General features: G+C 37.1%; 1 protein-coding gene across 1 annotated transcript; it reads right to left on the minus strand.

The window, feature by feature from the left end:
- Nucleotides 1-2,612: 2,612 nt before the first annotated feature.
- LOC128994616 (60S ribosomal protein L28-like) lies at nucleotides 2,613-13,763 on the minus strand. Its single transcript, XM_054419287.1, has 5 exons — nucleotides 13,727-13,763; nucleotides 10,069-10,164; nucleotides 5,055-5,189; nucleotides 3,651-3,764; nucleotides 2,613-2,744 (listed from the first exon to the last, which is right to left on the minus strand). Exons 2-5 carry the CDS (start codon nucleotides 10,153-10,155, stop codon nucleotides 2,658-2,660), a joined length of 423 nt encoding a protein of 140 aa, XP_054275262.1. The 5' UTR covers nucleotides 10,156-10,164; nucleotides 13,727-13,763; the 3' UTR covers nucleotides 2,613-2,657.
- Nucleotides 13,764-14,346: the final 583 nt, after the last annotated feature.

A 14,346-nucleotide genomic window follows, 5' to 3' on the forward strand; every position in this document is an offset into this window, starting at 1 on the left:
TAAAATATGGCCTCACTACTTTGTAAATAATATTACGAACGTTCAAAAATGCAGTTTTGTGCGATTTATGTCATGTTTTCGTCCAATTTTTATTGCATAATCATCTATGAAATAACGAACAGCTGTTCGGATCAAGATTATTTTTCCTAGCTGTCACTATGATATGTTTACAAATGTTGTTTACAAATACCGCAACCTTTTTCAATCACGTTTTGAATGCAAATCCCAACCAAGTGAGATTAAAAACGTTTTTCTTACATAACAGATTTAATTAATCGAAAGTGCAATAATATAGTGTAATAGTGTAACCGTAAATGAAATTAAATAACTATGCATCATCCAGTTCAGGAACCAGAGATTCTTTGTGTATAAATTGTTCTTGAGTTTTGATAACCAGAAAGAAGACCTTGAATCAGTGTTGTATACGGCTGGGAAACTTGAATTTAATAATGATCGTCACCAATAGCTTAGAAACATGGTTTCCACTCATTGATGGCGCTTCAATGGCGGTTGTGTAAAGTGTAAAGTACATAAAAAAATCACAACTGCAGTAGGTGATTGTAACAGAGGTTTACGGATGATGCTAAACTCGATTTTCCAATGTGTCACTTTCTGTTCCTACCATTGACTATATATATAGTCAATAGTACCTACTCACCGTGTGATGCAATCGCTGGACCATACAGCCAATAGGCCCATAGCCCATCTCTTGGGTACGTACGCCTACCCAATTATTCATAACAACCTTTTCCACGACGATCCTTGATACCGGTACTTTTCCATAGAATACATGGCCTACCTACTTAAGAAATAAAATTACAAACATCCAAAAACCCAACGTTGTGTGATTTTTGTCACATTTCCTTCTAATGTTAATAGATAGCCTTTACCAATCATTGTTTAGAGGATACGTATTAATGCTTAAATAACAAAAAGTTGTTTGTATGAGGTTGTTTTTTTTTTAAACTGACACCAATAAATTACATTAAAAGTTGTTTACAAATAAAGCAATTAATGGGAAATAACTTTGATTGCCGTTTTAAAACGTTTTACGAGACAATCCAAAACCAAGATATCAATAACCTCAGGACTTGATTAAGTCATATAATTGGTCGGCTGTAGGCCTACTATAGTTCTCAACTCTGAACGTTGGTTTTTGGTACCGGTTCTATTCCTTAGAACCGTTGGTACTGTTGGTAGCAGCAAGAATCATTTTTAAGTTCCAACACATCACTGTACTTTACAAATTAGTTATCGTTGGTGTTGCACCTTATTTATTATTACAGGCGTATTCAATTTGATTGATGTCTTAACTATACAATTTTTGCTTTTTCTTTCTCGATTCCAAAATGTTAGTTTATGCTAAGAAAACGATAAAACTTAACGCATTTTAGTAAAACATTCATTCAGCAAACCATCATGAATTGTTTAAACGCTTTACGTTGTTTATGTATCAATAGTTCGTGGCCTATTTTGGTAATTTGTATTATAAATTACCAATCTAAATCGTCTATAGTACTTCATTTCATATAGTAAGCCGTCATTTCGGGTCATCATCGGTCCAAGCAAATATAAATTGTTATGATGAAATTTGATGACATTAACAAAGATTTCAGATACTAATTGTATAAGTACTTTGTTATGCTTAAAACGTAGCAAATTCCCTAATTAAGTTCTGTATTTTTGTGTGTATGTCTGTTGGTAACGCATTAATGTCCTTATTTATCAGTGTTTCACGGAAAGGACAAAAGCACCTTTATAATAAAAAATGTCAACCTGAATAAAGTGTTAAATTGTGAGGTTGAGGTAGTACCTTAAATACTTTTCATTGTGGAAGGTAACTTTCAATTATAGGCCTACATTAGGCCTATGCCTCATAGGTCTATAAAGCATTTTTTAGTTTAATCATTGGATTTAACATGTGGACCAACACGACCCAGGCTAAATTTAATTTCAAAGTATTTGTTTTGGCTTGAAACTGTCAGATACTGTATTTGCGAAGGTTTATTTATAATAGTTTTGCCAGCATATCTAAAAATATGCAAACCCAACTTCTGTTCTTAATAATAATGTTTCAACTGACTACAATAAGATCCCCGTGCGTAGAACGGGCACACAGCTAGTACCAACATAAATATTTACCGCTGGCTTATAACTAAACTTATTATAAAGACAATTGAAGTGTTTTTTTACATCATATAGTGAGAAAAAGTGAACTTATCAACATTATAGCATTTCAGGATTCATCAAAGGGGGCCCCCAGTATACGCATCAGTTTAATAAGAAAAGGTTAGTGTATCCAATTTCAAAATAACTATAATACAGTCCACATTGCTTTCTAATTAATATAAATTCCCCACAAGTTGAATTACGTATTAAAAGATCAAAAGAGGGGGAAGAGAAATCAAGACTATGATTTCAGCATTGGAGATTACGAGAAAAATGATTCCTATTTGAAGAGGAATACCTAGGAAAGGTGGATCTAAGATTAAGAGTACTTGAGAGAAAAGAGGAGAAAGGTAGTAAAGTTGGGGAAATGTGGAAGTTGTATTGCTTTGAGTATTAAACTTATATGGGATAGCTTCTACGGTGAATATAATTAAGGAGGCAAATTTAAATAAAAAGAGCATTTAATTTTACTGTAACAAATGTAACATTTATTCAGGTTTCTTTGCTCTTGCCTTCTTGACAGGCACTGTCCTCTTCTGTGACTTGAGGATGGCGCTGGCTCTTCTCAAGGCAGCCTGCAATAGAAACATAATCTTCAAACACTGACGGATAAATGTTTGTGATTTGGACAAATTTGATCTCATGTTGTAGTTGTTTTTCTAGGCCACTTTATGCAAATCAAAGTAAAAATGTCACAATACCTGCAAACTGCCACTAGTGGTCCTCAATCATCCAACAGGATTAAGCGTTTCGGTATTACTATACCATTTTCATATCATTATACAAAACTTGACTTTTTCTACACATAATGTCACGTCACGGTTTTTCAACATAAGTCACAAACATTAAATCACAAATAAAATATTTACTGAAGGCCTACGAATTGAAAGTGAGAGTATACATAACGTTGAGCACTTGCGCTTCTTGTGCTTACTGGTATCTCCCTATTCGCTACTAATTTGTGATACGTTTTGTTAACACACTGACATCTCAGGCATTTAGGGCTACTATGGATACCTAACTTATCATAAACTTAACAGAATCACACACGATTCACAGACAAAACAAAGACATTTAACACATAACTAGTATGGTCACCCCGGTGGCCACATCTCATGTACACACACTATTAATTGAGTCGTCGCCCAACATTACTCGCGAGTTGTGAGCATATGTAAGATGTGGCCACCATGACAAAAATTTTGGTTATGTGTTAAATGTCTGTTTTGTGGGTAAATAGTCAGTAATTACCGTTTTATGTTGATATTTATGATTAAGCTATAAAGGATGCCTGAAGATGTCAGTGTGTTGACGAAACACGTCGCAGTGGCAAATGGGAATGCCAGAAGGTAAAAAATAATATTCATTAACTTTGGGTATTTTAGTCACATAACGTACTTCTGTTTGATAAGCAATAATTAATAAAATCAAGTTTAAACTTGTCATTATGTAAATTTGCTTATTAAATGAATTAGGCCTACCTTGCAGAGGTCAGTTCTGTACTTGTTCGCCATGATGAGCCTCTTCAGCTTGTGCAGAGAGCGACGAGGAGCTGCCTTGAACGTTCTCCTCACCGTGCTCTTGGCTGGCTTGTGCTGAACATAGGGAACAATTGTATCACATGACTCATGCCAGCAATATCTATATCGAGCCAGTTTTGATTACAGACTCAAAACATAGTCCAAGAAATTGTTGCTTACGGACTTTGAATTCTACAAAGATTCCCGAACTTATGAATGAATCAATTACCTAAAATACTTTTCTGTGAGTGGGCTATATAATACAACTAGGCTCCCACACTTCCTGGCTGATTTAATCTGCCATTTTAAATTTGGTTTGGATTCGGAATAGCGCCCAGAATCGAGAAAGTTAAAATTGTAATCTCGCAATAAGACACATTAAACTGAATAAATTTTTAATGGACCCATCATTAATAATCTAAATAATATAAGCTTAATAGAGCTCTCCTAACTTAGAGAGATGTAGATAGGCTAATTTCATTGCCTAAGGATCATCAATTTGATGTGGGGGTGTGTTTTGCTCCCAGTGGACCTATATTAGGGACAATTTGTTGATGGATTTTTTACAATTAGCCTACACTACAACGTAATGGAAATGATTTTTGTATTACTTATTTTGTTTGTTTTAATAATACACATAAGTTATCAAGTTCAATTTTTATACCTCATTGTAACCATAAGTTTAATACAACAAATCATGTTAAAACTACAGATATAATAGCATCAAGATGCAAGTTTGTTGAATCCTGCTTAAATAAAAGGAAACTTTATGAGGGTTGGATAGTAACTAACTTAAGAAATTTAGTAATTGGTTATTTATAGGATATACTGTAGGCGAGAGTTAAGTCCTCTGAGTGCAGGCCTATTCTAAAAATGCAGGCGCTTGATACTCGACGGCTAGGCGCTCCGGGCGGGTTACTTATCTTCCATGCGGCAGTCAGGGCTCACATCCACTGCGTTAAAACCAAAAGAGCACCTGCAAATACCGCGCGGCAACATACAAACTTTGCTGCATATCACTCTGGCTCAGAGGACTTATTAACTCTCGCATACATAGTATCTAGCTACTCAATAAGCGCATTAAATAAATCAAACAAATCAATCATAATGGTTCGCTAAAAGAACTAATCACTGACTGTATAAAAATGCTTTCAGGATAAAAACCCTTTCATTTAGGCTATTAACATTAATTTAAAATGAGTGAAATACAGGAAATGGCTTAGATCAAATTAAATGAAATTATTCTTTGCACAAAATGTATTTTTTAGCATCTACATTACTAACCTATAAAGCCTTACATAAATTGTTTTGATGTTTGTTAGAAGTTATAGGCCTACTTCTATAGTATTAAAATATCAAACTTACAGAAGCCTTTCCTCGCTTGTAGACAGCAACAAAACCCTTGCCTCCCTTCTCTGGTGGTGCCTCGATACCGATGCTCTTCTTGTGCACAAGACCATTGTAGCGGAATGATGCGAGGTTGAGCAGGTTGTTGGGCTCCTGAACAGAAATTAAAATACACATTTGTGAAAGGTTAATTGAGTTTATTTATTATTCATTATTCATTATTCATTAGCCTTCGTCGTTGACCCTCTGATGAGGGAATAGACTGCGTCGTTGTTTAATACGAAAAAAAAAAGACACAAAAACAAAGACTACACGCACATATAAAATAAAACTTATTTAACATGGCGGGCAGGCAGTAGGCGGTACAAAAAATTAATTGTCCCGCTCCAAATTGTCCTTAAAGAATTCCTCTACTTTGTAGTATGGTCTATTGATCATCAAGTCTTTCACAGCACTCTTGAACTTCCGGTCGTCCAGACATCGAATGCTGGAAGGGAGTCTGTTGAAGAACTTGATGGCTGACGTAGGGAAGGAATTGAGCGTCCTGCTCAATCTCGCACGGGGAACATCAAGATCCTGCCTAGCTCTGGTATTATGGGCGTGGATGTGGCTTCTGGTGTTGAGAAGAGGAACACTGCATTTGATTTCAACCAGGCAGGCGTAGATGTAGTGGCTGCAGACGGTTAGAATTCCAAGTCTCTTGAATATCGGTTTGCAGTGTTCTCTAAAAGGGCTCCTTGAGATTATACGGACTGCCGCTTTTTGAAGCTTTAAGACTTCCTCCACTTCCGACGCATGACCCCAAAGGTGTAGTCCATACGCAATGTGCGAATGAAACAGGGCATGGTATACCATGAGCAGGTACTGCTCCGTGACACATTTCCGGAGGCGCCTGAGGAGACAGTTGACTCTCGCAAGCCGTGTGGCAACATGGGCAGCATGGTCATTCCAGTCGAGTCGGCTGTCCAGCTGGAAACCGAGAAGTTTTACTACAGCCATGTCGTCCGAGGAGTCTCTTGAGAGGGTACAAAGGAGTCTCTGGGTTTTGTCTCCATTCAGTTGCAGCTTATTCATCTGGAACCATGCTTTTGCTTCTTGGACCTGGATTATGGCTAAATCCCTAGTGTGGTGTAGGTTTGGCCCTTTAGTGAGAAGCGTGGTATCATCCGCAAATAGTATAGAGCTGCTGGTCTCGTCGATGTCGTTGATGAGGACCAGGAATAGAAGAGGGCCCAGCACAGATCCTTGGGGAACCCCCTGGTTCACCTCCAGTTCTAGAGAGCTTGCGCCTTCGAGTATTACCCTCTGGGTTCTGTTGGCTAGGTAGTTCTTGAAGGTGGAGAGAACCACACTACCAACGCCATATCTGCTGAGTTTTTTGAGCAGGATATCATGGGATACACAGTCAAAGGCTCTGCTGAGGTCACAGAGTGTTAGCATTACCGACTCCCCAGCTTCAAAGGCCTCGCCAACCTCTCTTGCAATCCTGGCAATCGCAGACGAAGTAGATCTCCCTGCGCGGAAACCGTGCTGTGAGTCTGAAAACAGCTGGTGTGTTTCAAAGTATGTATACAACTGATTCTTCATCACCGTCTCTATCACCTTACTAATCACAGGTAGTATCGAGATAGGTCTGTAACTCGAGATACTGGCATGATCACCTTTTTTGTATATTGGAATGGTCTTGGCTCTCTTTAGCTTGTCCGGAAAAACACCTGTCAACAAGCACCTGTTGATAACTGTAGTCAGGGGGGCAGAGATGTCATCAGCTACATCCTTCAGTAATTGGGATGACCAGCCAAAACAGTCACATGCTCTGGAACTTTTGAGTCCAGAGATTAGAGTCCGTATCTGCTTTTCTGAGATGGGATTCCATCTGTCAAGGGAATAGTGGAGCTCTTCCACACGCCTTCCGACATAAGCCAACGGGTCTTGGGGGCTATCTGGGATGTTGTAGATAATTTCTTCAACAGACGAGACAAAGAAGGTGTTGAAATCATCTGGACTCGCCATGCAGGACATTTTAGGCTTTTGGGGTTTCACACTATTTACCACACTCCAGGCTGCTTTGCATCGGTTTTGCGAGCTTTCAATGAAACGGACATTGGCCAACCGTTTGGCTTCCTCAACTTTTTTATTATAAAATCTTTTCAGGGCCAGGTAATTATGAACATCCCCTCTGTCTCGAAGGGCCATCATCAGGTTTTTCAAGTCGGTTAGGTTAGGTGAGTACCAGTCTCTCACTTTGTGTCTTGTCTTAGATGAATTTGTATCCTTGAGTTTACCTGTAGGTCTACCTTTTTTGGTTGAGGCAGGGAAGCATTCGTCAAAGAGATCCTGTAAGGTATCAAAAAACACATCGAACCATGCATCAGGGTTTTGTAAGTCAAAAATGCAATCCCATCTTACTGCCCTGAGACGACCCTTAAAGCTAAGCAGAGCCTCAGGTTTTGAGAGATTTCGTCTATGCGAGAAAACATAATTTGCATGCCAGGGGAAAACAGTGGGTGTACTCACCGATGAAGTGTTGACATTTAATACCACGGCATCATGATCGGAGATGTGTGGGACAAGAACTTTCGAACTGTACCTCTCCTGCGGAAGCGATGTAAGGATGATGTCGAGGCATGAGTTCCCTCTGGTTGGGATTTCGTTGGTAATAAATAAGCCACACTGTCTTGTCAGAAGCTTGAAAGTTTTCTCCTCACTGGAGCTGGACAATATGTCAACATTAAAATCACCACACACAACAAGATTACAAGACAAAGAAGACAAATAAATAATACATTTCTCAAAGATCTCGCAAAAGCTATCAAATAGAGCATTGATAGGAGACCTATAAACAGATGCGACCACAAGGTCGAAGTCCGCAACTCGGATGGCAGCTACTTCACAGACTTTTTCTTCACAGAAATTTTCCAAATTAATCGTAGTGAAAGTCAGTTCTTTATTTATATAAAGTGCAACACCACCGTTTTTTGCAGTAATCCTACAGAAACTTGTGGCCATTGTCATGTTACTAATACTATGGTAGTACATAACCTCATCATGTACCAGCCAATGCTCAGACACACAGAGAATATCCAAGTTTTCGTCATCAGCAAAGATTTCAACACTGTCAAATTTGGTTCTCAAACATTGGACATTCAAGTGACCAATAATTAGGGAGCTTGGATCATTTGGTATGACTACCCCACTGAGGCTAGTGGATGCTTCTGTTTCCCTAAAAAAATCCGGGACTCAATTTGTGCAGGCCTAGGCCTATGGTGTCTGCTAGGTCTGGCTGGTAAAAATTTCCTTACAAATATGTTTGTTGGCCAAAACTCTGAGGTTAGAACCCTGTCAAAATCGTTTTTACACACACCTACTTTAAAGGATTTGTAAGAATTGTACTTACTCTTCAGTTCTGTACATTCAACATTTTGGATACCTTCACTTGTGAGGAAGTTGGAAACATCCATAGTCGTTGTAGATGGTTGGAGTCTAGAGATAAATAGCCACTCCTGTTTTCCAACTGATTTTAGAGTTGTCTTGACGTTGGTACCAATCACACCAGGGATATCACGACCCAATTTGGGCTTCTGAGGATTTTTAAGTGCACTCGCATACGTTATATCACCATTCATCTCAGGTTTCCTAACCTCACCAGCGCTAAATACATCGCAGTTTGCAGTATTTTTGTTTTTACAAGTGTCTTCCACTTCCACTCTCGAACAGACAGGAGTGCCAACGCCAACATGCGCTAAACTGAAGTTGGTCGTCATCGTCAGATCAGATGATGGGGCAGGGCTATATGGTTCCATCACTGCCATACTAACGTCGTTGGCGATGGTAGCAGACGACTGGGGGTCGTTGTCAGAAAATGAGGCCGTGCAGTTGTCATCACTGACTGGGAGTGGGAGATTATTTTCGTTTTTCTTCTCCATGACGTTTGAAGGCGAAGTGTCGTCTGCATCGTCTGCTCGTGACGTTGCTTCCGCTTTTAAACCACATTGTTTGGCAATAAGGTTAATATTTGTACTAAGTTTGACATGATGTGTAACGATATTACTTAGCTTCTTTTTGGTGTTTTCTTGAACCTTACACACAGAATTCACAGCCTCTTTAAGTTCATTGAAGCCTGTTACTAATAAATTCTTTAAGTCACAATCACTTGAAATGACGGTTTGCATACGGGCATCACAGGGACCACAGAACCATCGAATTTTCTCCCCGAGTCGGCTAATCTGGTCGTAATCCTTCTTACTTATCTTGACACATTTATGGTGGAACCACGAAGAGCAAAATCCTTCACACTCAAGAGCGTAGTCCTCTTCAGATACACTATTAGAACACACACCACACGTAAACCGCTGCTGCGTGACCGCCATGTTGACCGGAAATCCATATTGCATGTGTCGTGCGCATGCTTTGTTGAAGGCACTAAGTCAACATAGGTACATTGCTTGAAAAACACAGAAATCATTAATTATATTAGCTCAAGGCTCAAAAATAAAAAACTTTAGACCTACTGAATAAGATTAAATATTTCAGTATAAAAATATTGTGGGATAGACTATTTATTAAGAAGGCCTAGGCCTGGGTCACAAAATTAACTTAAGCAATGAATATTAAGCAATAAACATTTAGGATGAGAAGTTACTAATTAAAATAACAATATCATCTTACTTAATTGAGCAAAAAAGTTTCACAATGTTACATGGAACGAGGTAGCTGATCGCCATGACCACACCAGATCCTGGAATCTAATTAATTGGAATTTAATCAAATACCACAAAGTGAATCGAATGTAAGCCTACAATTTCTTGATCACAGTTATAGTGAATCAAAATCTGAAAATTCAAATTTTTCAGGTTTACAGCTTAATCAGGGTTTTTTGAGGTGGCTCATCTGATGTTATTTATAAGGTTTGTACTGTAGACCTAAAACCCTGAACAGGCTGAGAAAAGAAGTGTAATTCACCAACATAAAGGCATAATTTAACAGGACTAAGTTAATCCTTATAATTTGATAGCCTATGAATCAAACTTACTGTGCTCAAGTTCTTCTTGATATTGCGCTTCTTCAATAAGTAAGCATTGTTGTTGCGAATGATCATCCACTGCAGATGAGCCGACATGGTGGACAACTGTAAGACAAAAATGTTTTAATGTTGTAAAATATAAAATATGCAGCAAGTAGGGCCTCAGAGGCCTAATTTGCAATGTAAAGAGTAATTTACTACAGTCGTAATGGTGTCCAAGCAGTCCATTGCAATATTTTATTACATACCATAGTTGGGAGTTTAGAGCCAAATGAAAGTTGTTAAAAAAATACAGTAGGCTTAGTATTACGATCAAACATAGCTTATAAGTTAGTTAGGACTACTATTAGGCTCAATTAACTTTTTTTAGAATTCAGTTTCAACATGCACGTTAATTAACAACAATGAGTCCAGCTCAGTGATCATGAATAAGAATACTTTTACGGAAAGTAAATAAAGATACGTCTTATAACACTTAAAACATATATTTACGCTTATACTTTTACTCACAAGACGGTAAATATACAAAAGATGGTAAGTGGTGATCGATTTTGATTGGAAATTTTGTTAAAAATTAAAAGATTTAAGTTCTAGTTAGGTCTACCTAATGTTTTGAAAAGCAGAATTATCGTATCTAGAAACACTTGCTGAATAAGTTAAAGACCTTTTTATTTATTAACACGTTGACTGCGCGTGCCGACTTTAGTCGGCGTCGCCAGCGCTCCCAGGTGGCGCGCGCCGACTACAGTCGGCACCAGACCAACAGTAATATATTGAGTCAGTGTGAGCTTAGCCTCAGACGGAGACGTTATAATCGTTGCCAGCCTGCCAGCTTAGAATGCGAGCTTTACTTTGGTGTAGGTTGGTACTAAAATTTCCCGTAAAATCCCGTCTGGCAATGCTTTTGTCCCGGTTTCGGGGATTTTTTCTCTTCAACCCACATTACAAAGACACTGGATACGGATCCATGCAGTGCTGCTACCTTTGGGTGTTTCAGTGAACTACATCCACTCTCGGGGTAACGCAGCACAGTCACCACTGCTCTTTTGTGATTCGTCAGACTGAAATATTTGAATGCCAATTGCGTTCGCTGATTCGGTTGCGCGCCGGGGCTTCGCCCGCCACTGGGGAGCGCCTGTAAAGTCGGCGCGCGCAGTCAACGTGTTAAACTTATTTTTATTATTATAGGCTACCCTACTAAGGTACTAGGTACTAATACTAGGTAGACTTCCGTATTTGTTGGCACAATTCACCGAATGAAAATATCGATTATTCGATTGTTTCATTTTATAAGTTATATCGTTTGGTTAGTTAGGCAAGGCTAGCCCTAGGAGTGGCGAATTGACAAAAAATGTCGATTTCAAAATGTGTTGCTGGAGTGGCGGGCGACAAAATTTGTCGATTAGCGTAACGTATTTTTCCGTTGCATCTTAAGCACAGTTATAGTTGTTAAAATGACATAACTCTTGGAAAGATAAGATTCTGAAGTTTCATTTTATTATAAGAATGAACCTTAAACATAAGTACGGTATATCGATCTTATAACGAGCTACATTTGAATGAAAAAAACGCGCTAACTCGCGAACGCCATCAAATCAAAAATTCTTTATTCATATTGTATGTACATACATGAATAGTGTCAGACTATAACTAATTTTTATGCATTTTGATTTCGCTTTACAGAAAAGTAGAAATCGCATACAGTTTTATTGTTTATTTTTTCCATCAGAGCACCTCAACCTTTTTTATTTAGTCGTTTTTACATTGAAAAAACTCTTCAAATGAATAATAACTCGTTTGCAACAGATGATTCTTAACTAGTTTTTTTTCTTAACATGTTTCGTTGCGCAATCGTAAAAGATAACTCATTTCAAAAAATGATAGCAGATGTAATTTTAATTTCTAACAAAAACAAGTGGTACCACTGCAACAAGCATGAAGTAAACTTCCATTCTGTAAAAAGTATAATGTCATAATACATTCCAACAGCTGATGAACAGTTTTCATGAGTAACCAATTTTTACGTGTTGCTCATGTGGCGAATCGACAAAATTTGTCGATTTCTAAATCGCATATATATATAATGTGAAAAGTACAAAAACGTTGTTTTATATATGCTCTTATAGATAGCTCTTAAGTACAGTAGAATTCAATGTTGTTAGGCTGGTCACACAAATAGAAGCTTTGGATTTTTCAAAGCTAAAGGAACAGAACACTTGTCATCGTCTAACCTAAAATGGCGGCGTCGTCGTGAGTTTTTGTCCGATGACAAAGACAAAGTGTGGGTTTTATCCCTAATTTTACAGTGTAATGTTCATTTTAGTTTAATATTTTATATTTATACATGTGTGATACAAAATAGGATAAAAAGTTAAGTGAAGTTTTGTAGGCTATAACAGCTGATCAGTTGTTTTGTTTAGATTTTTACTTTTGTGAAAACCAAATATTCTATTAATTATCTTATTTAGTTATTCTTAGATAGAATGATATTATTGGCTTCAAAAAATGTATGGTTTTATGATATTGATTTAGGCCTATTATTAGAGGGCATATGTGGATCTATCAAAGTGAAGTTGTAGAAATTGACGTTTTCCAATTTATACGTATTAAGTTATTGCTAGTAAATCTATAAAAATGATTCTATTGTGTATATTATGATATATCCATGTAGAGGAATAAATTCTGTACAAAATGCATATTTTGAATCGTGCAATAAAAAATTACGTTAAATTACATGTGACACGTGTTTGCTTTTGAAATAAAATTTGAAAAATATATAAATTTTCTTTTTTTTACTTCTTTCTAAAAATCCACCTTTATAAAATTGGTTTTTATTACCATTTTTGAATTTTACTGACTATTTCGAACAAAATGAATAGCCTATACGGTTCAATAGTTTATCTCTACATACTAATTTTATACAGATTTTTGAAGAACTCCCTTACAAATTCACCAAATTGAGCGTGCCACTCCACAAAGCAAATACTGAAAATCGGTCTCGCGACTCCTAGGGTTAACCTTACCTAACTAACCAAACGTATCGATCTATTTCCTTCGGTTGTTTGTGCCAACAGATATTTAAGCCTACCCTACATAGGCCTAATTCACTTCAGATCTTGCAAGCACCTGTGATTACTCAAGACTCCATTGAAGTACTTGATAATAGGCAGACTGATTACATTTGATTACAATAGGCTAGTTGTAAAGGCTAAATTTAGGCTACTTTTATTTATAATATAGGTTTAAACACTAACATAGGCCTAACATGCATCATCATAAGCCTAAGCACCAGTATGATAGTCTATATTTATAGCTTAGGCCCTAACCTCTATTAAAGAAAAAACAGTTGCAAAGTGCAAGGCCTAGCCTATCGTTATTGTACACTAATTAAATGTTGTTGATTTCAACACGTATTACGGAATATTTAAATGCACGGACTCGAGGAATAGGATATATTTTTATCTTCCTAAAACTGAAGATATGAGAAAAACTAAACGTAACGTGACTTAACCTTAAAACTTGAATCAGTAAAGTGGAAAAGTAACGATTAAGATAGAACTATGAAAGCAAATTGACAGGATAAGCAAATTAAGTTACATCAAACCATAAGCCACGATGATAATTAAGATGTTTTAACTTAATTATTGTTCATCGGTAAAATACGCACCTAGGTATTAACAGCTACGCTACTGCTACAACCGGAAAGAGAAGGAAGAAAAGTTGAATGCTATCTGTGTACAAAAATATTGGTGTCATTTGTAGGAAGTCGATTTGGGAAAAAATGTACAAAAACATTTGATATCATTGATTATAGACCTTATGACAAATTAATCTTATCTTTCATTTTCTGGAAGTTTTGTTTCATTTTTAACCCTATATTGTTTTTTAATGCTATATAAAAAGTGTGTATAACAATAGGGTCTGATTTATAGGTGAATTATTTTTATTTTGCTCCGCTCCGCTCACTCTCCTTTATAAAAATGTGAAACACGATTGGTATCGAAATTAATGCCAAAATCCAAAATCTATGCAACTCAATAAGATAAAGTAGTAAATAAATATCAAAAAACAAAGAGCGTTATTTTTCTGATAAAAAAGGGCTCTTAAATAAATCGATATAAATTTTAAATGGACAACTGTATACAAACCAATGTTTAAGATTGTTTAATCCATGGGAAAACTGTTGGTAGGTGTATGGCTCTGAGGAGTGGGATTTTCCCCTTTTCCTTTCCGAGTTTTTCTGCTATTTTGTCGGCAAGGCAGTACAAACCCATAGACCCACTATTT

This window comes from Macrosteles quadrilineatus, unplaced genomic scaffold, assembly GCF_028750875.1.
Source record: "Macrosteles quadrilineatus isolate MER2022 unplaced genomic scaffold, UCM_ALF_1.0 Scaffold_5__1_contigs__length_97177068, whole genome shotgun sequence".
NCBI lineage: Eukaryota > Metazoa > Arthropoda > Insecta > Hemiptera > Cicadellidae > Macrosteles > Macrosteles quadrilineatus.

Coding starts and splice junctions, on each gene's coding strand:
- LOC128994616 (XM_054419287.1), bottom strand. CDS start 10,155: ATGTCGGCTCATCTGCAGTGGATGATCATTCGCAACAACAATGCTTAC. Junction 5,190..10,068: donor TCAAGAAGAACTTGAGCACA/GTAAGTTTGATT, acceptor ATTTCTGTTCAG/GAGCCCAACAACCTGCTCAA. Junction 3,765..5,054: donor ACAAGCGAGGAAAGGCTTCT/GTAAGTTTGATA, acceptor CCCTATGTTCAG/CACAAGCCAGCCAAGAGCAC.